This window comes from Leuciscus leuciscus (assembly GCF_965113295.1).
Source record: "Leuciscus leuciscus genome assembly, chromosome: 23".
NCBI lineage: Eukaryota > Metazoa > Chordata > Actinopteri > Cypriniformes > Leuciscidae > Leuciscus > Leuciscus leuciscus.
The window spans coordinates 14,609,517-14,634,831 of NC_138747.1; the positions used below are offsets into that span (position 1 = coordinate 14,609,517).

The following is a 25,315-nucleotide window of genomic DNA, read 5'->3' on the forward strand; positions in this document are numbered from 1 at the left end:
CTTCCAGGTTTGTGGAGTTGCACACACAGACCAGCCGCTAGTCATGTGCCGATTACCCACTAAAGCATTTGATCACTGGATTTACAGAAATCATTTCACTTTTAAGAAGTGCTTTCTCAACACTGCATATTTAATCAGCTCCTGACAAACACATTAATTATTATTTGAATTATTACTCAGTGAGTCATTTAACCTTGTATTGTTGTCTCTGGAATGCTTTTGTCTTTCAAACACATTAAAATTCATGTAATTTCATATTTACATGCAATGGCAAGGATTCTCCACATTTTTGTCAGCTGAACCTCTTTGAATGTCCTGTTTCCTGTGATGCAGAAGACTTCTTGAATGTATTCAGTGGTTTTCCTTATTTTAAATAAGGTATTTTCACCAAATATTTTACACCTCTGTCTTCACTATTTAATACCCACCCTTTTACTGCACTGACTTTTCCATAAACAGGAATACGACTGAAAAAATGAGAGCAGAGTGGAGAGATATCTTTCAGGAGATTCGTTCATGCGCCCACTTATGCATCTCCACTTCCAAGCAATGCAACACTTCATGAAACATCACCAGATTCGAAATTATGACCGTGTTTCTGTGTGTCACTGGGCTTTGCGATGCGCAAGACATTTGATGTGAGGGGATTTTGTGCTGAAGCAATCAAATGTAAACCCTGACGCGTTTGAGTCACGGGATATAAAACCCACATCCCGCCTACCCATTTCGTGAGCCGTAGGTCTGGAAACCATGCGTGAAAGTGAAATGACTGGTGAGCGTGCTACAGTCCTTCTTTTGCATAACGTATTCCGCAGACTGAGCGTGATGGCTTTCTCTTCATTTCACTCAGACACTGAACTCTCCCACACATGACCTTTCAGAGCAATATCTGAACCTCGCTCTCCCACTCTCTCTGCTTTGGTAAAGTTCTCTTTCTATTTAAACGGCTGCTAAAGACATCAAAGAGATACGCAGCTCAGGACATTGAGACTCGTGTATTGATTTGGTAATAAAACTTATTCCTGGTAGCTTTCAGTACAGCTCGAGTCTGCATTCAATATCAAGGTTTTCCAAATAGACAAAAAGCCAAGAATCAAAGTTCAGGAGGTTTTTTTTTTTTTTTGGTCTCTTACTACTTTCTTGCATGAACTGGCAATCAAATCTGAAATCACAGACATAGTTCTTTGTATTCTGCTAAGAATATGTCGGCTACATTTCAATTTAGAGCCTGAAAGGGACTGGAAATTTCTTGCGGTAGGAAAAATAACATACCGCAGCATCCTCCTTGCAAACATTTGAAAAATGAATGGCTTTCTGGGAGGCTGACAGGTAAGAGATTGGTATGTGGGCTACATAGCATGGATCAAAGAGAGTTTTTCTGCTCAATAATTCAGCAGTCGTGGTGCACCATGAACACACACCTAGAATATCCACCTTTCCTGATTCAGATGAATCGACATTCGACTCTCGAGCCATCCCGATGACACATACGCTTAAATATCCCAGAGGGAAAGGAGGCAAGGTCTCTTGTACATTAAAAAGTCTCTTTAAAATTCCTCCCATGGGCAGCCTGGAAGGATTTGTCACGTTTGCAACCCCAGCCCCCCAAACTCCCTGTTTAATGAATGTTCTTTATAATACTAAATTGAATAAATGATGATCGTGCCCTCGTTAAGTCCCCTGGGCTTGATTGAGTCATCGGAATTCAGTGCTAATGACAAAAAGCAATTTTTGAAATCTTCCTCCCACTCGTTAGTTGTAGAATTACAGCGAGTGCGGGGTGAATCGGGGGAAGATGGCTGGCACGTGAGGAACGTGCCCTTTCCGCAGATACCATGTTGGAGATAAATGCTGCGTTTCTAGGGCAGGTTCAGAGTGACTTCTGCCTTTTTCTGGCGAGCTTTACGGTCCTGGGAGAGGTTGTATCAGAGCCCCTTTCAAAAGAGCAAATGGAGTCAGGCGAGGGATTAGCACCAGTGCCATGGAGCAACTCGTTACAAGTAGTGACACTATTAACTACATTTCTTTTTTTGCAGTAGTTTGATTGTAGTTTTCAAAATAGTGCAGCTTTCCCAGTAACAAGCTACTTTTTGCAACAAAAAAGTGTCACATTCAAGTTAAGTGATGCTTTTTCTGTCATTGTACAGGAACAGCAAGATTGTTTTTTTGCACTCCACAGTCGCTACATTAAACAAGTTAGAGAAATAAAAGTATAAATGTAGTTCTTCTTTATTATAGAAAATTTTATTATATTATTATAGCAGCATTTGCAACAGTTAAATGATGATGTTCATCACTACTTTTCAACTCAGTTATATCAAATACGTATATTATATTTTTTCTAGTTGTAATCAGTGAAATTACATTTGTTATATTTTTATCCTGGAAAACATCACACAGAACAGAGATAAGTAATTGAAATTAAAATCAGAAAAAGTCATGGGAAAGTCAAGGAAACTTCCACAGTGAATAGTAGTTTTACAAGTTATCTGTTCTAAAATATTTAATATAGACTAGACTAGAGCAGGAATTGGTCTTTGTAAGTGCAAGTATCCAATTATTTTTTCAAAAACCCTTCTTCCGTATTCACAAAAGAGAGAGAAAAAAAAAAAGCCATGGTCAAAAGTTGTGGGAATCCTGTTATTTATTAAAAAAACCTCAATGTGAAAAAAATGTGCCTCTGCTTAAATTATAATGTTAAAAAGTTTAATATTTAAGTGAAGCTGTAGTTACTTTTTGTTAGTAGTCTTTAGTGTACTTTTCAAAAGAATAGCATGCTGTAGTTTAACTACTTTAAGAAAGCTTAGTGCAATAACTGATCAGCAACATGTTAACTGTAACAAATAGAAAACGCATTAATGCAAACTGACAAACCGAGACATTCGAGGTATATTATAATCAGTTTATACTCCTAGGGAGTCGAACCCGTTACTGCAGAGTTGCTAGCGGCAGTTGAGAGAAACCTCATGACGTGCAGGGAACGTTCAAAATAAAGCTTAATGCTCTTTTACATCAGAGACTGAATCCTTCATTAGCTTTTCTCTGCATTGCCGTTTTTCATTTTGGGATTCGGCAAAATGAAACAGACAACGTTTGAATAACAAATGTACTATTAATTTCAAGTTATTTGAAGTTATTCACATGTGCAACCAAAGTATGAAAACTCAAATTAAGAGAGAGTGAAAATGAAAAGCAACAAATAACCAAATCATATCAAAAACCCTCTTGGAGTTCATTGAAATGCGCGACTGAAGTCCAAAAAGTCAGTTTCTTTTCTATGGGTCTCTCTGGACTCAACTAAAGTGTCTTGATGGCTCTCTCTTATTTCTTGCCCATCAGTAATGGCTTTTTTTCCCTTGATTTTATAGTATTGCACTCTCGTTTTACGACTTCTTATTGGTACTGTCTGCTCTTCCTATGAGAACCTGAGGCGTTCAAGCAGGCATTGAGAGTCAAGAGCTTTGTGAGGTGGTTGATGAGCTGGTCAACGGGTGCAGTCTGATAAGTGTTCAGTCAGGCACTGTTCTCCAACTTACAGGCCACCTCGAGCTTCCTACAGGCCGCTTCCATAACTAAAGCACTGCGTTCTGGTAGTCTCATTGCAGTCAAGCTGGTCGAATTAGTCTTTTAGTGTCCTTTAGTGCTGCTATTTTCGACCACACACCTGATATAGGGTTTCATTGTGGCAGCACTTGTGTAACCTTTGCTGAAAGCTTGTTAAACTCTAGTTAAAGTTCTTACAAAGTGGTTAACTACAAAGTGTTCTGCTAGTCAGCTGTACGTGAATGCATTTGTGGGCGTACGTGCGTCTTTACTAAGGCTATCTGATTGCATATTGTGCTAGAACTATCACACTCAATACAAGCCTTTGCCCGACTAAATGGAGACCAGGGCTGCTGTGTTTCATTGTCTTCCATTCAGTATTCCTTAGACAGACGGATACTATTCACCAGGATGAATCATCTTCCTGCCAGAATGCTAAAGGATGAGCAATGCACCAAAAAACATAAGAAGCCAGACTACAGGACTTATTGAGGAAAGAAAGAGTGGCTGAAAAATGTTTAGTGTAACGGTTGAAACTTATTGCTTTGGCAGACCATTCAAGACGATTTAGGAAATAGTCGTGCACATTTAGAAGATTAGTCTCATCCTTTAAGGCTAAGGTTTAAAGTAATAAACAATAAACCTCTTTACATCCATAAATATGTGACCAAAACCTGGCAGCTTTCCCCTACAGCACATCGCTTCCAAAAGTGTCTATCAAACGCTTCCTACCTTCGTAAATTTGACAGCAGTCTACGTACTTCTGTCAGTTTTATAACTCTCGGAATCATAACATAGTTTCTTATGTTTAACATCAAGGTGATAACCAAACAAGCTGTCTTACTGTTCTTCAAGGCATTCTGTCACATTTTGATTCTGGATGGTGTATCTCCTCAAAGCCCTGTCAGGTGTGATGGAGGTTCTGTGTCAATGACGGACAAATTCAAATGCGGAGATGAGCCGTTCAAGCTGAGAGCGGACTATAGAAGAAGAAAACAAATGTTTTTATGTGATCTGGTAACTAAAATACATCTGGAATTAATCACTTATTAAAATTTAAAGGTAGCTTTTATTTTTTCCATTTTTTAATTATGGGTAAGTTTACAGGGAATATCTGTTTGCATTTTCTGAACTGTTTTTGAGGGAAGCTGAAAATCTACATATAAACATAGTAAAATGTGTTAAATGGTGTTGCGTGTCAGAGAAGGTAAACCTTTTTACCTTATCTCTTCCTAAAGGCAGCATATTAGTACCTTAAGGACTAAAATGTACACTTTAGGCATTATTATGTACCCGTACTAATATGAATATGTACTTATATATATTTGTACCTTTAAAATACCCTTTAGATGCTAATATTTATCTACTATGTACTAATTAGTACTAAAATGTACCCTTTAGGTGCTAATATTCATTCATTATGTATTAATATGTACCTTTTAGCTATACCTTAAGGTAATAATATATGCATTTGCATACCTGAAGTACTAAAATGCATACTTTAGGTACTAATATGTGCCCTTTAAGGAAGTACTTGTAAGTAGTAATTAGTAGTAAAATGTCCCTTTTGAAATTAAAATATATCATTTAGTTACGTGCCATTACCTGCTGTACCTAATTAGTACTAAAATACTCTTTAGGTACTAACATGATCCCTTAAGGTACTATTATGTACTGTATATGCATTTGCATATACTGTACCATACAAAGTAATTAGTACTTTGTTTCCTTGCTTTTATTTTGTGATTATTTTTATTCCTCTATGTAAAGCACTTTGAATTGCCATAGTGTATGAAATGTGCTATATAAATAAACTTGCCTTGCCTACTAAAATGTTAGGTATATGCTAATATGTTGTATCCTTTAGTTACACTGTAAAAAGTGATCAGTTGGCTTAACTTAAAAAAAGTAAGGGAACCAGTTGCCTTAAAATTATTAATTAAATAAACTTACTGCACATTTGAAAAGAAAAATAAGTTATGTGGAAGTTCACATAACTTATTTTTTTTCAATTACACATGAGGTTTATTACTTAATTTTAAGGCAACAGGTTTACTCACTTTTTTTTAAGTTAAGTCAACTGATCACTTTTTACAGTGTACCTCAAAGTACTAATATGCACAGTATATGCATTTGCACATTAGAACCTTGAGTTTACAAAGAAGTTCTCAAGGTACTAATACGCAAAATACATTTAATACGTACCCTTAAAGAGACATATTATTTCCTAAAGTGCCCATATTAGTACTACAAGTATACTAAAATGTCGACTTTAGGTACTAATATGAATATGTACTGACATTATTGCATGTTAAGTATTAATACTAAAATGTAAATTTTGGGGTATATGTACCCTTTAGTATATGTACTTTAGGGTACATATCAGTACCAATTGGTACTTAAGGTACTGATATGTACCCTAAAAGTACTAATATGAACCCCTTCAGGTGTAGAAAAGTAACAAAAGTGTCCTTTTGAGTGTCCTGTCCCTGTACTGTCCTTTAGTTGTATTCTCAACTAAATATTTGTTTTCCCTGACAGTGTACACTGATATTGCTGAAAGCATAATTAAATTAGCCAAATTATGTAATAAACAAACATGCAAGGGGCAGACAATAAACAAAGGTTTGTGAAATTGAACTTATTGCAATTGTATGGCAATTTTTCAGAGTTCTGTGCACACGAATTCAGCCTGCTTATGGGTTACAAGAAGACAAAATGGAATATGTATGAAAAAAGAAGTCATGAACGACATCTTTAAGATTGAGTTCCGGATGCTCAGGTTTAATATTTCTCAAGTGAAAGCTGGAGTCAGTCAAATACTCTTACTCTTAAATCCCATTAGAAACAGACGAAACTGTCTGTTCCACACAGGCTACTTTATTATGGATCCTAGCATGAATTGGAAAGGAATATAGAGCATGATTTTGAAATATAGATTTTGTTCTATCCTGCCTTTTCTCTCTCTCACTTTTTTTTTGTTTTTGTCACCCTGCCTCTTGCTATCTGGGTATGGATAGCATGAAGAGGAGTTCCATCTATATAAATGAGTTGGCAATGGAACATGAGGGGGTGATTCAGCCAGACTGATATGCGAAATTTAAACCGGCTCTATTCCAATGTACTGAAACACGTATTATTTGACTCTTGAAAGCTCTGCCTCATTTGACTGTAATTCCTCAGGTCCTGTAGTGAGATTAATGGCCTGGCCTTAATTCCAACAGTGCTGGCTGTACCTATAAATGCAAGTTTTGTAATCGTAACCTCATGTGACTTTGAGCTAATACAGATTGTAATTTAAGTGTCCATGTTCCATGTGCTGTAGGTATTGGGGAAAAAAATCCCTGATGAAATCCCTTAAGTGTAAAATGAGGTATGTACAGCATGTGTAAAAACAGAAATTGAAAGGCTATGCTGATTATGCTCACTAGGGAAGCTGATCGGACTGAATACAATACGTAATCATAGAGCTAACCGATATCAGGAGTTTATCATGAGGAGAATAAAGAGAAAGACTGAAAGATGAGCCACATCGCCAGGGCTGCAGTCATGCGGATCTTTTGTCAACGTGATCGATTTCTCTGTCTCCCCTGAAAGTTGTTTTTATTTTGAGACATAGAGAGAGAAAGAAAGGGAGAGGGAGCGACAGTGCAGAAGAGAAAATAACCATCTGAGTGAAAAGACGAGAGGAACGGAGAAGGATGAAGAGAGACAGCCATCTGCACAGATACAGCCCAAATCAAATTGCATGAATTCACCACTGCATTCTCAGAGGAAGACGAACAGGAGATGAAGAGTGGAGTGCGCCAATAACCGCATGATGTAGAGAAATAAAATAAAAAAATATCGTCAGAAGAAGAAGAAGAGTGGGAGCCTGTTGCTTTTGCGAGGTTAAATGTTCTCCTATTTCAATGATAGTAAATAAAAATAAATAAAATAACAATCTAAACATGTTAGAAAAGTTTTGTCATATCATCTCATACACATGCATACCAAACATAGCAGCACCCTTGTACACTTAAAGCACCTGTACAAATGTGTGAATGCCTTTCTGCTCATTAACAAAATGTCAGAGACCTTTTTTTTTTTTTAAAGGAAGAGCATAGCACTCAAATACCCATATAAAAACGTTTTCAAAAATGCTTCAAATTATTTACACTACGTTTTTTATTTTTTTTATTTTATTTGGCATAACGTTATAAATAAATAAATCCCCATATTTAATATTAGATGGTTGGTCTGTTAGGATTTCATAGACCCTCATATATACAGTATACAATATATATAATTGGTGTGCATGAGTGTGAGATGATATGACAAAACATTTCTAACATGTTTAAATCATATGTTTTTTATTATTTGTATTATATATACATTATATTATATATACTGTAAATGTAGTACCAAAAAACAAAACAAAAAAACATTCATAGAATATATACCATAAAAAAATAAAATAATCTAGCATCATTTGCCAATTGGTTTAAAAAACATATTATGCTTTTAATTAATTAATTCTACATTTACATTTAATCTTTTAGCAGACGCTTTTATCCAAAGCGACTTACAAATAAGTAATGAAGCAATCAAAGTAGCAATATGAAAGTGCAAGTTTTTAAATAGATATAGAATAGTAAGTGTTAATATTAATGGCGCAAGTATTAGTGTTAATGTCTTAAGTGTGGAACCAATGGAATGAATAAATCTGTGTGACTTGAAAAGTGTCCAAATACTTTCTGGGGATACTGCATGTGCCCTGAAGGCTTATTAATGCTGAGAACTCAATAAGACAGTCATCAAGTCATGCGTCAAAGCATTTGAATAGAACTTTACAGACTGAAACGGCATGAACCGTATTCACACACGCTCCGCAATAGCGGGCCAAGCTCTTTTCCCATCCGTGAGGAGGGGAATGGAATGGTGTTGAAATGAGATAATTAGCGAGAAAATTAATATTAATGGGTACTAAGAATTGAATCACAAATGCAATTACAGCATTAGCTTTGCAATTAAAATAGTTAGCCGCTGAATAGCTGGATACTCATGGAATTAAGGGAGTTTTTCCACATATCAACAATGACATTAATTTCCCAAAGTCAGCACAATGGGCGAACAGTACAAATAGAGCCTTTATGTATTCCCTAGTCCAGTCCCACTGTATTCTCCAGGCATAAGACTCTCTTTTTCTCTCCCTCTATAAAAGCCCAAGGACCCCAGAGACAGTGGCACAGGCTAATGACTGCTTTCAGTCCAATCACGCTGTGTCTATTGAAAAACACAATGGACAAATCCCTGGGTACAAGCTAAGAGGTGGGGCAGCGGCGTGAAAGGGGGGGCTGGGTAATTAGAGAGACAACCTCTACACGTCTGCAGGAGAAGGAGAGATGCCGTTGTGCTGCTTCTGCACTTTTTCTACTGTGCTAGTCGCAGCCATCCACCTCGCCCATCTTTCCACTCTCACTCTCTGCTCCATGCTCTTATAAACACACACACACACATAGCATGAAGAATGGATGCAGGGAGAAATGTCAGGCGCACTGGTGAGGCAGGAAGGGATAGAGAATAAAGAAGGAGCCAGAGATGCAGATGAGAGAGGGACTTAATAAGGGGGATGGAGCGAATCATGGCTATCATAATGATGTCACTGGTTAATGGGGTGTTAGTTTAGCGTTATAAGCCTCCAAATGGCTTCTAGAATCTCTTGGGTGAAATTTATAGCTTTTCGAGCCACAAAATAAAAAGTGTTTTCGCAACAAACACTCTTATAAGGGCTAAGGATATGTTCGGAGTGATACAACCGTTTACACTCCAAAGTGTATACACAACCATTCAAAAGTTTGGGGTTTGCATTAAATTGATCAGAATTTACAGTAACAACATGTACAGTATAATGTTACAGAAGATTTCTATTTCAAATAAATGCTGTTCTTTTGAACTTTCTATTCATCAAACTATCAGTTCCCACACAATTATTACACAGCACAACTGTTTTCAACATTGATAATAATAAGAAATGTTTATTGAGCACCAAATCAAAGCATATAAGAATAATTTCTGAAGGATCATGTGATACTGAAGACTGGAGTAATGGATGCTGAAAATTCAGCTTTGCCATCAAAGGAATAAATTATATTTTAAAATATATTAAAATAGAAAACAGTTATTTTAAATTGTAATACTATTTCACAATACTACTGTTTTTTTACTGTATTTTTGATCAAATAAATGCAGCCTTGGTGAGCATGAGACTTCATTCAAAAACATCAAAAATTCTTACAGACTTACCAAACTTTTGAACGTTAGTGTATGGTTAAGTATATGTGATGCGATCTGTGAAAACCCACCACATGGTGAAATTTTACCTATTACAGGTTTTGATATCATATGGAAGCTGGTATCAAGCCCTTTCCAAATCTGTTTTTATTTTTATCATAGCTTGTTGGTAGCAAAAGTTATGTTTATCTGAAGTCGGCCGATCTCTATGATTTTCTGGAACGGAATTTTGAGAAAAACAGGTTTAATAACTGTCACCGTCGGGACGCTTGGCACTCTTTTTTTAAAACAGCATTGGCGCGAAATGCGCACTAATACACATTCACTGTACATGTTATGTGGTTTATTTTATAGGTAAACTATCTTTGTAGTGTTAAGAGACGGACAGGTGTATGGGAGATACGGCGATTGTTTTGTTTGTTTTTCACCTCTGCCGGGCGTCAGAGAAAATGGTCGCATAGAATGCATTAGAGAAAGAGAGTATTTTCAGCTTGACACTATCGCTGTTTTTCTGCACTAAACAAGGGAATTTGCCAAGATATTTTCAAGATAAGAGAAAAGATGTTATAGAATAATAATTTAATGAAAAAAAAAATGGACAAAAAACTTACATTCAAACTATTTTGGAATTTACTGAAAACGGCCCAGCGCGACATCCGACGGGTTTTCCCAGATCGCATCACATATGCAGTACAGCTAGGTGGTGTCTGGTTAAGTGGGGGAAAAAAAATATTTTGAATTTTTACTCCAATTGTGTACAAAAATGCCATAATTAAATGGAATTCCAATCAAATAATAAGTTAGCAGCTAATACTTCCAGTTCATCCATAACACTGGAAAATGTCAAGTCTTGTGCAATGCATAATGGGATACAGCACTCCAGGCAGTGTGATCTGTGGTGCAATGCTCATCATTTTGGTGAATGATTTTGGGCCATTTAGGCACTGAATGTGTGCATGCAGAAAATGATCATACTGTGCACAGTAAACATACGACATAATGCAGCAGATATAGTATGAATATATCCCTCCCTTCAAAATATGCTTCTGTTAAAGATGTAAGTATCCACACATGTAAAGAACAGGCCATGATAGAAAAGTCTAACATGTATATTACATTAAAGTAAGAGGATTGTGTGGGCAGAGGAGACGTGAGAGAGGTCAGCGACAAGCATTCGGCAATGCAGCTTTCTTACAGGCTAAATTAACACAATACCTTCTTAGTGAAATAGAAACGATCAGTTCTCATTACAATGTATTTGTTTTATAAAAACTTTCAAAGCTAGCATTATATACACCCACACACAAATGCTCTCACTTGCAAGCAAGCAGCTGTATTAAGCTATTTAGCGCAGGTTCTTGAAGCCGAAATCGTGTGGGCCCACATTCAAGGAAGTTCGGTACTCAGCAAATGAACTTTCTAACACTTGAGCTAAGTTTCACACTATACGTCTTGCTTATTTAAAAGCACAGTTTTTCAAGGCCAGCATGAGAAATAACAATCATTCAGACTCTCCATTCAAGTGAATATGTTACCCTCTGACCCATGCTTTTACTGCCTCTGATTAAGTTAGGCGGTAATAGAAGAGCCCCACCAGGACACTTACACTAGCTGTAATGCTATAGGCTATGTTTGACTGCCAGTTGTATTCAAGGAGCATTCCATGAGATCTAATTATGCTTCTACCACACTGGGTTTTTTGCTTTAGGTAGAGATGTGTAATCACATAGCAAGCAGCTTAGATTAGAGCTTGATGTCTCCTTTGTGTGGGTGATCGCCCTCAGATATCTTGACTCCAGTCAGAAGAATATCTAAACTTCTGTCTTTCATTGGTATGCCCAAGGAGTTCGCCGCAAAACTATTTAGATTGTATATATGACAAAACTGCATAAATATGCTGGCCAAGTCTTTGTTCTCTCAGCTTGTCCTTAAAGGAACAGTTCTCTCCAAAATGAAAATTCTGTCAACATTTATTCACTCTCACTTTGTTCCAAACCTGGGTGAGACTGGAAATTTCAAGTTTAGAAAAGTAAGCAAAAGCTCCATAAAAGTTATTATAAAAGTGGTTCATATGACATCTGAATCCTTCACAGAGTGAGCTGTTCACCACTGCAACCAAATCACTGAATCAGTGAGTTGAACTTAAGAATGGGATCAGTTTGATTTTCAAATGAATCACTTATTCAGACCTGTTTTGTGAAGCAGATCAAATGATTCAATAAAAAGATCTAACATTCACAAATGTCTTTCTTTCATAAACTCTTATGAATGCACAAATCATATGGATGATTTTTTTGATGATCTATAGTATTTGCATCTTTGAAAGCTTCAGTTCCAGCTCATTGTAATTGCATGGAGAAGAGCATGGAAAAATGTCTCTTTCAGTGTTATGTGATATAAAGGTTAGCTAAATTATGACAGAATTTTCATTTCTGGATGAAATATTCCTATAATCTGTTGATCTTCTAAACATAAACTGTTCCTGCTTCTCTGTTTAGTCCCAACAACATTATTACTTTTTTATTGCACTATGCTATTCTTGAGGTAAAAAAAAAAAAAAGCAGGTTAGCGTAATGTTGCAAACATGTCCAAGCTTTATGTTGCAAAACATCCATTTCTATTTCTTTTCTAGGATCCCAGATCCAGGTATCATTGAGCACCATTGTCAGGTGGAAGCCGGCATTAGCGGCATTAGCGCACATACCCCTTTGCAGTTCGTTCTGTAAATCATCCATGCGACGACAAAGCCCCAGCGCTGCTCACCAAATAATAGGACACAGACAATGTGAATATTGGAGCTGGCCAGGTGCACTGAGCTTCCCTATCTCCCCTCGGAGCTAATGGACCAATATGGGAGAATGGAAATTGATTCAAGCTAGTCAGTAAACTAAGAATTCACCGCATTCATTTTGTTTGTCTGTGTTGTGGGGATGTATTGTTTATTGAAATTTGAATTTCGTAAGTAATTGGGGATGTAGAAAATGTAAACAAGAATAAATGCTGCTTTGCTTTTATTAATGCCAATGAATCTCACTGTTGTCCTTCTGTGCTGTGCCTCTCAAGATGACAGGCAGAGAAATGACAATTGTGTGATAGAGATAATTAGACTACAGTAGAGGTTTTCAACCTTGAAGTTGTGGGAGAATTATATGAATTCTGTTTTATTTCGCATGAGTAGCCGTGCAATATCGCTTTATACCAGCACAGCCGAAGGCTATCACAGTTGAGCTGATACAGAGCCAATAGCGCATATGAGTGTGATATTGCATTTATACAACAGTTCGACTTACAACTGTCAGACTTGACAGTTTCTTCTGTATTCTTCCTGAATTTATTCTTGGTTTAACAGGCTTTTAATCTGAATTCGGAGTTTAACTGCGATAATCAACTGTTGGAGGACTTGCTCTTCGGTATCTGGTCAGTTAAGCTCCATTTATTTATCTATCTATTGATGAACTGTGAAAGCCTGTCGTTTCTAACGGTCCCATTACGGGAAAAGGACTACTTACCTGTTCATGCGCACCGCATCCCTGGATGTTTTGGAATCAAGCTGTCAGGAAGAATGCCTTCTATTAATCTCGTATCGTCTTATTAGAAGTGAAAATAGACACTGGGCCCTATCTTGCACCCAGCGCAAATGACTTTGTACACCGACGCATGTATCATTCCTATTTTGCACCAGCGCAAAGCGCGCTTTTCCCTCCACAGAAGCACGTCGCTAAACTAGGGAATGAACTTGCGCTCCCTGGGCGGTTCAGCGCAAAAAAGGAGGCGTGTTCCGGCGCAAACGTTCCTTCATGCTATTTTGATGGTTTAGAAAACAATTGCACCACTAACCAGGAAAAATTTTTTTAAAGTCAGTGGCGCGTTGCGCATGTTATTCATATGCTATTTTAAGGGTGCATGCTTGGCCATAATCAATGTAGCGTGTGACCAACGCGCATACACTTTGATTCTCTCATCTACACAGAAGCAGCAGTTTTCATTTTTGCAAATCATACATTATTACGATAGATAGATAGATAGATAGATAGATAGATAGATAGATAGATAGATAGATAGATAGATAGATAGATAGATAGATAGACAATTTATTATAAAAGCATACATCTAGCTTACACATTTACCCAAATTATCATACGCCTGTTTAACCGAAGTTAATTTGGGTGGGTTTCTCCATTTCAATGTAACTTCTCTCTTTTACGGCCGTGACGAGAGCGTTGCTCTCCTCAGCTGTGAACCGCTCCTGGCGCGCGTCTGGCAAATCCTCCGTTACAATAGCAATCCGCCATGGAAAAAGCGCGTCTGCTCTTAAAGGGAATGTGAGATGACGCTCTGATTGGTTTATTTCACGTTACGCCCAAACCACACTTATGAATAATGAAGCTACTTCAGACCAACCCATTTTAGATTTGCGCCTGGCGCAAGAGTCATTTATCCCGCCGGGAAAATAGCAACAGCGCCCAAGACCTGCCCACAAAGTTACTTACGCTTTGCGCTTGACACTTGCGTTTCAGATCGTTAAAATAGGGCCCATAGTCTGTGTTTGAATTGTCTACTCATCTGAATTCTCACCACTGGTGATTTTCTGTTGTTCATGTTTATAAATCTCCCGCAACAGGGTACAAACTATCCTCCAAGTTTGGTGTGTTTCTTACACCTATGAGATCAGAAAGTGTATTGATTAATTCTGTGAGAAACAAGCAAAAAATTTGAAAGCTAAAAATGGGTCAGGTTAGGCTCTATTGAGTGAAATGTGCTCAGATGTGAATTTCAAGGATTGGGCTTCAAATTTTTAAAACATGCAAATGTATGGGTGTAATTCAAGGTCTTGCGTGTTACATCAGGTCCTTGGTACTACAAGACTTTTACATTATAGAGACTGTTCAGATATGCATAAAGGTTTTTCGACATGCCTCAAAATTCTGAATTCTCTATGTACAGTGAAATCCAGAGAGCTGAAAAGAAGCCAGTTTTTTTTTTTCATAATTATTTTGGTAAATAATAATCTTGCTTTGACACAGTGCAGATTTTGCCTTGTATGGGCCACCACAGGTAATCTTTTATTGCCTGAAAATAGCCAACAAAAGTAAAGCCTTACTGAACATGCCAGCCCCACACACCCACAGACCCAGGTCTCTAAAGCCAAACATTTAAGGCTAGAGGTGAGAAGGGTTATCAAAACTCTTCAAATAGATTCCACGCTTTTTCCCAGGTTTCCTAATCTTTCCATATGGGTGGTTTAAAGGGATGTCCATGTGTCTGCGTGTGCATCGGTGGAAAGAGATTGTGGTAATCCATGGGTGTAAATCTAAGGTACAAGTGGCCATGAGGGAGTTTATGAGGACAGTCCACAGAATGCTAAGTCCAGACTGGAGTCTGAATGACAGATAACACAAACTTAAGCTTGTAGAACCTCCAGAGGAGCCCAAGCATTGATAACACACCTCAAAGTACCGCAGAGATGGGTGCATTTTTGTGCTGGTGGTTTCTATAAAAACTCTTCATGAAAACACATCTTCTTCAACATTTCGAGTAACTGCTGCCATACCATCCTAGTTAGAATATTACAATACAGTCCTCAATCACAATATTTCTTCTTGCACTGCTCTCTTAAATACTCAATTTTGATGGGTCAATAATGGTATTAAATATTGCAGTATAACAACTTTATAATAAACTCTCTTTTCATACCAACGTAATTTAGCTAACTAGCATAATTTTGAAATTTAAAACAGTTAGCCACTGACTACACTTAACAAAATGTATTTGCAGATATTCAATTTTACATAATTGTTAATAAATTAAAACCTTTCATATATGACTAGAAGCTCAGATGTCTCCAGTTAATGCAAGAAAACAAATCTATCTATCTATCTATCTATCTATCTATCTATCTATCTATCTATCTATCTATCTATCTATCTATCTAGGTTTGTAACATTCAAACTTTTTGTAAATGTTCTTCAAAAGTTGTTTTTTTTAACTGATTCAATTTATTTGTCTTAATCTTTGATGTTCTAAGTTAGAAATTACAGCTACTGTCTATGAATTTCTTTTTAATTTTTATTCAGATTAATCTCCAACTTAGGAAATGAATTGGAATTTAATGACGTTCTTAGTTCAATCCTGAGTGGCACTGTGCTCAGGGTCGTACATTTAGCCTTACACATGTAACCCAGCAGTGAACCCAACAGATATGATACAAAAGATCCCGCAAACCTCATTTCTCATCTCATACTGGAGAAACGTAAGGAGAGGCTTTGTAGAAGCATTAGATGGATGAGAGTTATTGATACCCTGTGCCAATCTACCTCCAAGCCCCTTCCTCATCAACCCTTGACTCAGAGAGGGAGCACAAGTCCTCTCCTTACCTTAGAAGGGCTCTCAGCGGCAGACGCAGAAGAGCTGTCTGAAAGAAGGCCCTTGAAAATGTTCACCTGTGATACTGCTTTTTAACCTCTTAGGTTTCTCTGCGGTTCAAGAGATGTGGCGAGGAAAGCTCTGTCTTTCAGAAGAGCAAAAAAAATAAAAAATAGAGTAAAAGCTTCTGTGAGGAGACTTGAGAGAGGCTTGTTCTTTTATGTCTCGAAGGGACACAGTGAAACTTGAGTTGTGGAACTGTCTGTTCTGAGAGACACAGCTTGCCAAGATCTTGAGACATTTCATTCATGGCTGAGTGTCATATCTGTTTTACTAATAACTAAGCAGCATCTGTCAAAATATTATATATGATCATCAAGTAAAAGCTATGGAGATATCAAAGCAGGCGGAAGATGTTAAGGTGTTGTGTGTTTAATCAAAATAAACCTGACTAATCTTCCATACTGTTTACAACAAGTAAGCTTTGAGCTGTAACCGTTACTGACCCTGACAAGAACTTGAGGGAAGGGTCCTCTGGAGTTTTCAGGCACGTTGATTGGTGGAATGACCCAGTCTCGCTTCTGTCGCCGCAGCCCATTGGACGAGCCTCTCTGGTGTTGTCGTGGAAACGTAATGAGCCTGGGATTTTGATAGTGGTTGTGGGAGGATAAGCCATAGATACCGTCCCCAGTAATCTGTGGAGAACAGATATGTACACTCCATATGAAGCAGATCTTCAAATTCACACATATAGAAGGTACATTAAAAAGAAACTTAAAAGAAGCTGATGCTATAAATAAGATCATGATGATTCAAAAGAAAAATCATAAATGAATTCTCTTTGATTTCTCAAATGTATTTCATGCACAACAAAGAGGTTAAATGGGGAGAAAATGGTGACTGGAGACAAAAGATAAAAAAATAAAATATAAAAAGTAATTGTTTTTGTCAATACTGTGAAAATCTGTGAGGTTCAAAACAACCCATAGATAAATGCCAGAACTGATCTACAAAATCTACAATCAAATTTTTGAAATATCCACATGAACATGAAATAATTTCCACATGAAAACAATTCTGTTTATTTATTAACAAAATGCTTCAAATTACTGTCGGAATTTTTTTTTTTTCTTTTTTTTTTCAGATGTTCATAATGTCTATATATCCGAATAGTTTCATATAAAATGTGTTTGGGTCAGTGTTATTTCATTTTATTTTAATATTATTTATATACTATAGTATTAATAATTTTGAATATATATTTCTTTTTTTTTTTTTTACATTTTCAGTTTTTGTTTTTAAGTTTAGTTTTTAGTAATTCTGTTATGTACTTATGTCATTTGTTTATTTTTTTATATAATTCTAATTAGGCCTAGTTTTTGTTCAAGTTTAGTTTTAGTAATTTTTGTACTTCAACTTAAACATTAAACATTTCTAATATATATATATATATATATATACACATGTGTGTATATATATATATATATATATATATATATACATATATATACATATATATACATATATATATATATATATATATATATATATATATATATATTAGAAATGTTTAATGTTTAAGTTGAAGTACAAAAATTACTAAAACTAAACTTGAACAAAAACTAACCTTCTTCCTCATCTTCTTCGTGGACTAAACCATGACACTTTGAGAAAAATCACAACAGAGAACTCTTTTTAGTCTTCAGTGTTATAAAAGAGCAATTTAGACCGTACAATAGAAGGTTTGAAGAGACAAACACACCTTTAATAGGAGTACATACCTGTCCAATTACTACTAATCACTCATTATTTGTGAGGCAATGGTACGAAACAGTCATGGAACGGTATGTGCACACCTGATCCCAGAGCCAGGATCGTAAACATAGCTGTGGGGTTTCTGCTAAAACGACCAATCAAAATGACAAATCGCGTCAAGGCCTCTGTAAACCAGCCCTTATAACACAGCAATACCACCGTGACGCATACCATGACATTTCCTCATGGGTGCCCAATGAAAAAGATTGATGGAATACCACATCAATAATTTAGACAAGAAAAACTAGAGCTGCCGCTGACCCTTACTTGATTCATCCAAAGGCCAAGGAAAGGGCTGAAGCGACCAATCAAACAGCCACCGTTTTTCAAAGCAGCTGACTGTGTGTGTGGGGAACGGGACTGTCCTGCGGTTCATTTAATGTCTTTAGCGCTCATCTCTGAATTGTCAGCTTTTCATCCAATCCTGTGTTGATGTTTCTCCCCCTGACACCTCGACGTCTGTGGCACTGCATTTTCGAGCCGAGGCACATTCGCCAAATCCCTGTTTTCTCTCTCTCTCTCTGTGTGTCTCACGTCCCCCCGGCGGGGGCTGCCAACTCAAGCATGTGTAGGCAGGTCAGCCTATCAATGTCTCACAAACACGGTTTGTCGGCAGAAGAGCTCGAACAGATGTGAGGCAAATCTGAGCAAACATATTGTATTTTTTTTCGCTCTTTTGTTTTAATTTTTCACAGCTTGATGGCTCTGGCTGCAGGGGCTCGGAAAATGGAGGGATTGTGTCGTGGCAGGGAGGGAGCGGTGAACGAGTGAGGAGGGCAGCTGTGAGGCGCTGATAAAATCACTTCCGCCTCAGCTCTGCTCATCCACGAAGCTCACAGGTACCTGCTGCAGCACGAGAGAGAAGCTGCAACGAGACCTTTCGGGGGGCGGCAGGTGGAATTACTGTGCATAAGAGGGTGAAATAGAGAAAGAAGAGGTTGGAGAATGAAAAAAAGAGATCGAGGGGAAATCAAGTTGAGCAGTGAAGGCTAAATAATCCTCCCAGACAAAAGACAAATCATAAGAAGGCATTCAAAACTCCTGCATCTACACCGCCGATTCGGCACGTGGCGACGCCTAGGGATGCTACGGGTGATGCGGAAAACGCGGATAAAATTGTGGAATTCAGTAATAAAAATGGAAATAACAACAACATCATTTGTAAAACTTCAAGGAATATCACACCATTTTTCTTTCGTATTTAATTTGAATAGCAAACCTGTTGTGCAGGACTTTGTTCAATAAAATGAATCTACATTTCATTTGATTGCATTTTAAAAGATTAATTAAATTGCTAATGTGTTATGCTTTCATTCGATTACCACCGTTTTTAAACATTTTATTTCATCATAATTGTAAATTTTTTAATAAATCATTAAATAGTTAAAGTTTTATGAATTAAAACAGAAATCAAAATCCAGAAATATATACTGTATATAAAAATTTAAATAAAGGATAATTGGGATAATTAAATATTTAAAATATATATATATATTTTTTGAAAAAGAAAGAAAAAGAATTTGAAGAAAAAAAAAAAAGGATTTCATAGGTCTCTAGACACCCCATGCCCGGTCAGTAATGTGACCTTCGTGAGGACGCGTTCAGAGACACGCCGACCAGACAAATGTGTTCGAACACAGACAAAAGCCTTATCTCTCCCCTCACAGATCTGTTCATTAATGCGGGGTATTCATCATCTCGATCTGTCTCTCACTCCATCCCTATCGTTTTTTGCCTGCTGACAAACATTGGGACAGACATTGGGAGCTGTGATAAAGACCTTGATTTATCAATCAGCTCTCACTGGCACCAAGGAAGCATTCCTCTGAATGTGTAGCCAACAGCACGGGAAGATCCAGAATGGTTTGATGCATCGCGTGGCGGCGCCAATGAAAGGCACAGACTTACAACAGCATGCCTAATGAAAAGTCTTATTCCTCTGGTAGGGCAACAAGCACTGCACCCATTAAAACAGACAGTGAGGAAAGAATAAACTAGAACAAGCATGTTGTGTTGTGGGACGCCGCACGGCAGATGTACGGAATGTGCAGCTATGTATACGTGCATGCATGTGTGTGGGCGCATTTGGGAGTCAGCGTGTGTGAAATGGCTGCCTGGATTGCCCTGAGCTCCCGTAGCTCCAGAAGAACCAGCCCTGCCAGCTGGCTCCCCATCCCTCCCTGCTGAGAAGAAACCCGTTTGGGCATCAGTCAGCCTGCAGCTCTGCAGCAGACATCTGGAGGTTATTGTTCTATAGGGCCGCATTGCACTGCTTGCAACCCTGTCTGGAGTTTTTCCATTACACGCCAGTATGCCACACGCCACTCATTTTCTACTTTGGTAATCAGTCTTCGCACCTCATCGTCGGGAGAAAGCGGAAATGCACCTGGATTTTCACTGAAGTTCCATTATTAAAAAGAAAAGAACAAAGTTAATCTGGGTCAATTAGCGCTGCAAAAGCGTTTCACTAATCGTGTCAAATGAGTCTTATGAGTCAGCGTTATTTTAGAATTATTTATATACTATTATAGTATTTACGAATATTTTTAACTGAAATGTTTCACAATCAATAAACAATTTCTGAACACATGAGTCTTATGGGAGGTTTCTTTTTTGTGAATCAAAAACATACATTATGACTAGAGAACTCCAACATTCCTAAATAAATGAAACGTATGAGCCCATTCTTTTCAGTGAATTGCAGATGTGTGAATAAAATGTGCGGGGGAAAAAATAAAATAAACATCCCCTGCAATAAGTGTAATTCTACAACTGAACGAATGACGGTTCTTGAGCCGTTTTTTTTTTAGCAATTCAAAATACACCAATACCAGTGTAGTCCAATTCCCTAACAAATTAGTTTTATGAGACTGTTCTTTTCATTTAATCAAAAACAAACATAATAATAATATATTAGAATAATATAATAGAATAAACTTCAATTCATGAACTAATGCGTCTTATGAGCAAAAACATAAATCGAGACCTGTGAATTTTTATAGTTTAAAGAAAAACAAACATGAATTCCAAACTCCAGCTTCAGGCAGATGAGGCTCCACATCGAGCTAAATGCCAGCCAAAGAACAGTACTGGGTATTTTTAGACCTGAACCATCCAAAAGCATAGAAACTTTGCTCAATAAAACATGTTGTGGGACAAAGCGACTGCACTGTTGTGCCGAACTCTAAAGCACTCTCTGGAACTTGTCAGCCCAGAAGGAGATACAACAGAACAGACTAGAATGAAAGCTGCATTTGGATCAAACCAATAAAAGTCATGCCATCCAGGCAAATACCATGCAAGTTGATAATCAACTACATGCAACTAACTGACATTTACGCTCAGCAGACGCACAAAGAATCACACTGACAGATATCTTTTTTGATGCACACTTGATGAAATCTACACTGAACAAAATTATGAACGCAACACTTTTGTTTTTGCCCCCATTTTTCATGAGCTGAACTCAAAGATCTAAGACTTTTGCTATGTACACAAAAGGCCTATTTCTCTCAAACATTGTTCACAAATCTGTCTAAATCTGTGTTAGTGAGCACTTCTCCTTTGCCGAGATAATCCATCCACCTCACAGGTGTGTGCTGATTAGACAGCATGATTACTGCACAGGTGTGCCTTAGGCTGGCCACAATAAAAGGCCACTCTAAAATGTGCAGTTTTACTGGACTGGGGGGGGGGGGGGGGGGAACCAGTCAGTATCTGGTGTGACCACCATTTGCCTCACACAGTGCAACACATCTCTCAAAATTCTTTGATTATGCAAACCAACTGTTGCAGCAACTGTCCGGGTAGCTGGTCTCTGATGATCTTGGAGGTGAAGATGCTGGATGTGGAGGTCCTGGGCTGGTGTGGTTACACGTGGTCTGCGTTTGTAAGGCCAGTTGGATGTACTGCCAAATTCTCTGAAACACCTTTGGAGACGGCTTATGGTAGAGAAATGAACATTCAATTCACGGGCAACAGCTCTGGTGGACATTCCTGCAGTCAGCAAGCCAATTGCACACTCCCTCAAAACTTATGACATCTGTGGCATTGTGCTGTGTGATAAAACTGCACATTTAAGAGTGGCCTTATATTGTGGCCAGCCTAAGGCCCACCTGTGCAATAATTATGCTGTCTAATCAGCATCCTGATATGCCACACCTGTGAGGTGGATGGATTATCTCGGCAAAGGAGAAGTGCTCACTAACACAGATTTAGACAGATTTGTGAACAATATTTGAGAGAGAAATAGGCCTTTTGTGTACATAGAAAAAGTCTTAGATCTTTGAGTTCAGCTCATGAAAAATGGGGGCAAAAACAAAAGTGTTGCGTCTATAATTTTGTTCAGTGTAGCTTCCATATCAATGTCTTTAAAATCATCTCTGCTAGTTCAAAGTAACAAAAGACTTGCTTACTTTGTAATTGAGGCATCTTAGTTTAATTACTTTTAATCATGGCAGTGTGTGTGTGTGTGTGCACGTGCATTTATTTATGTAATGTGTGTTCTTTTAAGATGGTGCTGATCTTAATTTAATTTCTCTCAGCTCTACCTCTAAATGTATCTCATTTCAAGTATTTCAAGTCAAGAGGCCAAAATAGATTAAATTAATCTATAAGTAAAAACAAAATCTATATTGTCTAACGGGAGGAAAAAACGATGATTGTCATAATCAAATACCATACATAGCACTGCAAAGTAATCTATAAAAAAATATTATCTTTGTATGATGTAAACTAATAATAATGATCTAAAATGAATTACAACTATTAGTATTATTAGATAAATAATGTATAAAATTACATACATACATATACATATATATACACACACACACACACACACACACACACACACACACACACACACACACACACACACACACACACACACACACACACACACACACACACACACACACACACACACACACACACACACACACACACACACACACACACACACACTGTATATACAACAACAATAACATTAATAATGATTATTAGTAGTAGCAGTAGTATATTATATATATTTATAATTACCTATTAAATAATAACTTATTATTTTTTAGAAATAATGTATTATATTAACAATTAATTAGAGTAATACATTTTTTATATATTCTGCTTGGTGTAAAAAAAACAAAAACAAAAAAACAACCCTGCTGTTGACTAGGCACAAGCTAATATGGCTAGTACCTACTTACATGCCTTTTAGCAAATCAGTTAGAGTGCTGGGAAAACCTTATGCTACCTAATTAATATTCATTAGTTCAACTGATAAGCTTTGTAATAATGTCCCTTTACTTTGTCAGATTGTTCCTTTGCCTTGCTTTTTGGCACTTCAGTGAGTGATTCAAGGAGAATTAGTGTGTGGAAAACACATCTGTCATGACTTAGAGACAACACATAGGAAATTTTGGCACGTAAATAGATGCAAACACATCTTAAATTCTGTAATACTCAGAGCTAAACCACTGCATTTTTATTTAGATAATTTTTTTCATTAATTATTTATAATCTCAACTAGGTCAAAGAGTTGCAAAGAGTCACATCTCCCATGAACACCCAATGTATCTTCTTGCTGTGTGTGTGTGCGTTTGTCCTTCAGTAACCAGCCATAACCGGCAAGGAGACATTTTTCTCAATGGTCGTGCAGAAGGAGAGGACATGTGTGGGGTTAGGGACACGGGGATAGGGCTCGCCAGACCAGACTCCTGGATCCCTAGAGGACCTGCATTCCTGCCTCTCTGCTTGGCATTTCTAGGTCACTTTGGATGCAGAAACAGTCCGATGCCAGTGGGAAAGACATCTATATAAAGCCCGTACACCTCATCTGCTCTACACCAGAGCACAGGACATGAGCATGACAGCCACATGTATTAAAAGTTTAATGATACTTGCCAAGCAGGACACATCGTGGAAGAAGTGAGTGTGTGTGTGCATTGGATGAAAATGACTTGGATGAAATATTACTCCTTTCATCTTTTGTATAAAAATTACATTTGTGCATTCGCTTTCATAATCAGATCATGACTTTTGGTGTGTTGCCAAGGGCTTGTGCAAACCCTCAACACGTGACAACGGCGTCTCTGCATACTGTACATGCACGAGACGGCGAAACAAAATGTAATCAATTTAAAAACTGTAACTAGTTTTCAAATTCTGATGATTGCTTAAACGTATTAACATCTTGCTCTGTTATTGAATCTCATTCTTGCTGTTGCTATATGGGCAAATAATTACACTGAGACGGCACATCACCTCCCCCGAACCCCCCTAAAACCATGAACTCAATCAATGTACATTATTTCATGCACTCCATTCCTGAGATGCTAGACTCACAAATGGCTTGTCATAACAGAAGTTCTCACAAAAAAAATACACATGCAAACTAAAAATAATACAATTATTCTAAAATAAAAGTTTGGGATAAGATTTTGTAATGTTTTTGAAAGAAGTTTCTTATGCTAACCATGCATTTCTTAGATAAATAAATACAGAAATATTCTGAAATACTATAACAAATGAAAAATAACTGTTTTTAATATATTTCAATATGATGGCAGGGCTAAATTTTTATCAGCCATTCCTCCAGTCTTCAGTGCGTATTGATCAATTTCAAGCATTCTCTGAGAATTAATAATTAATAAAAAAAATATATATATATATTTGATTGGTGGTATATATAATTAATAGTATATGCAAGTATAAATTATATACTATACCATTCAGGTTCAGGCAAAATTAATTGCAGCAAACAGACAACTGACACAGACAACAAATATTCAGAAATAATATTTGATATAAATTACACATAGTTTGTCCTTGCCTGGTTAATAGGAGGAGACAGCGGGTGTCCAGCGAGGGCCAGTTTAACAGTTGTCTCCCAGATATACTTTCCCACGCTGGCTCTGGCCGTCACCATGAACTGAATCGGTTCGGTTAGATTCGCCACATCTTGCACTGCGTACAGAGAGCCATCCGGCCGAACGCTGAACTTTGGGTCACTGCTCTCAAAAGAAACCTCCTCTATTTGCTGACAGGTTTCGAACTCCACTGCAGGGAAAGAGAGAAAGAGAGGGTAAAGGGTGAGAAAAACATAAAATAACAATGAAACTATTATTGCTGAAAGATGCAAAAACTGTTCAAAGCGATCTTATTTTCAGCCAACATGTTTCATTGCTCGTGCTCGTGCATGCACATTTGTCATTGTCTATCTCCTCTACTATGCTTGACTGGTTATTAAATGAAACATCATGGCTATATACAATAAAAACATACTGTAGTTATTACAGCTAAGGTGGATCCGGGCATTATTGAT

General features: G+C 37.4%; 1 protein-coding gene across 2 annotated transcripts in view; it reads right to left on the minus strand.

Annotated features, from left to right (window-relative positions):
* cdh4 (cadherin 4, type 1, R-cadherin (retinal)) overlaps positions 1 to 25,315 on the minus strand; it is a 242,970-nt gene that overhangs the window by 64,137 nt on the left and 153,518 nt on the right. For both annotated transcript variants that reach the window (XM_082156118.1, XM_082156117.1), the window contains exons 4-5: positions 24,824 to 25,050; positions 16,686 to 16,874 (exon numbers count right to left, since the gene is read on the minus strand). In XM_082156118.1, the coding sequence (XP_082012244.1) occupies positions 16,686 to 16,874; positions 24,824 to 25,050 (416 nt within the window). The remainder of the gene's footprint in view (positions 1 to 16,685; positions 16,875 to 24,823; positions 25,051 to 25,315) is intronic.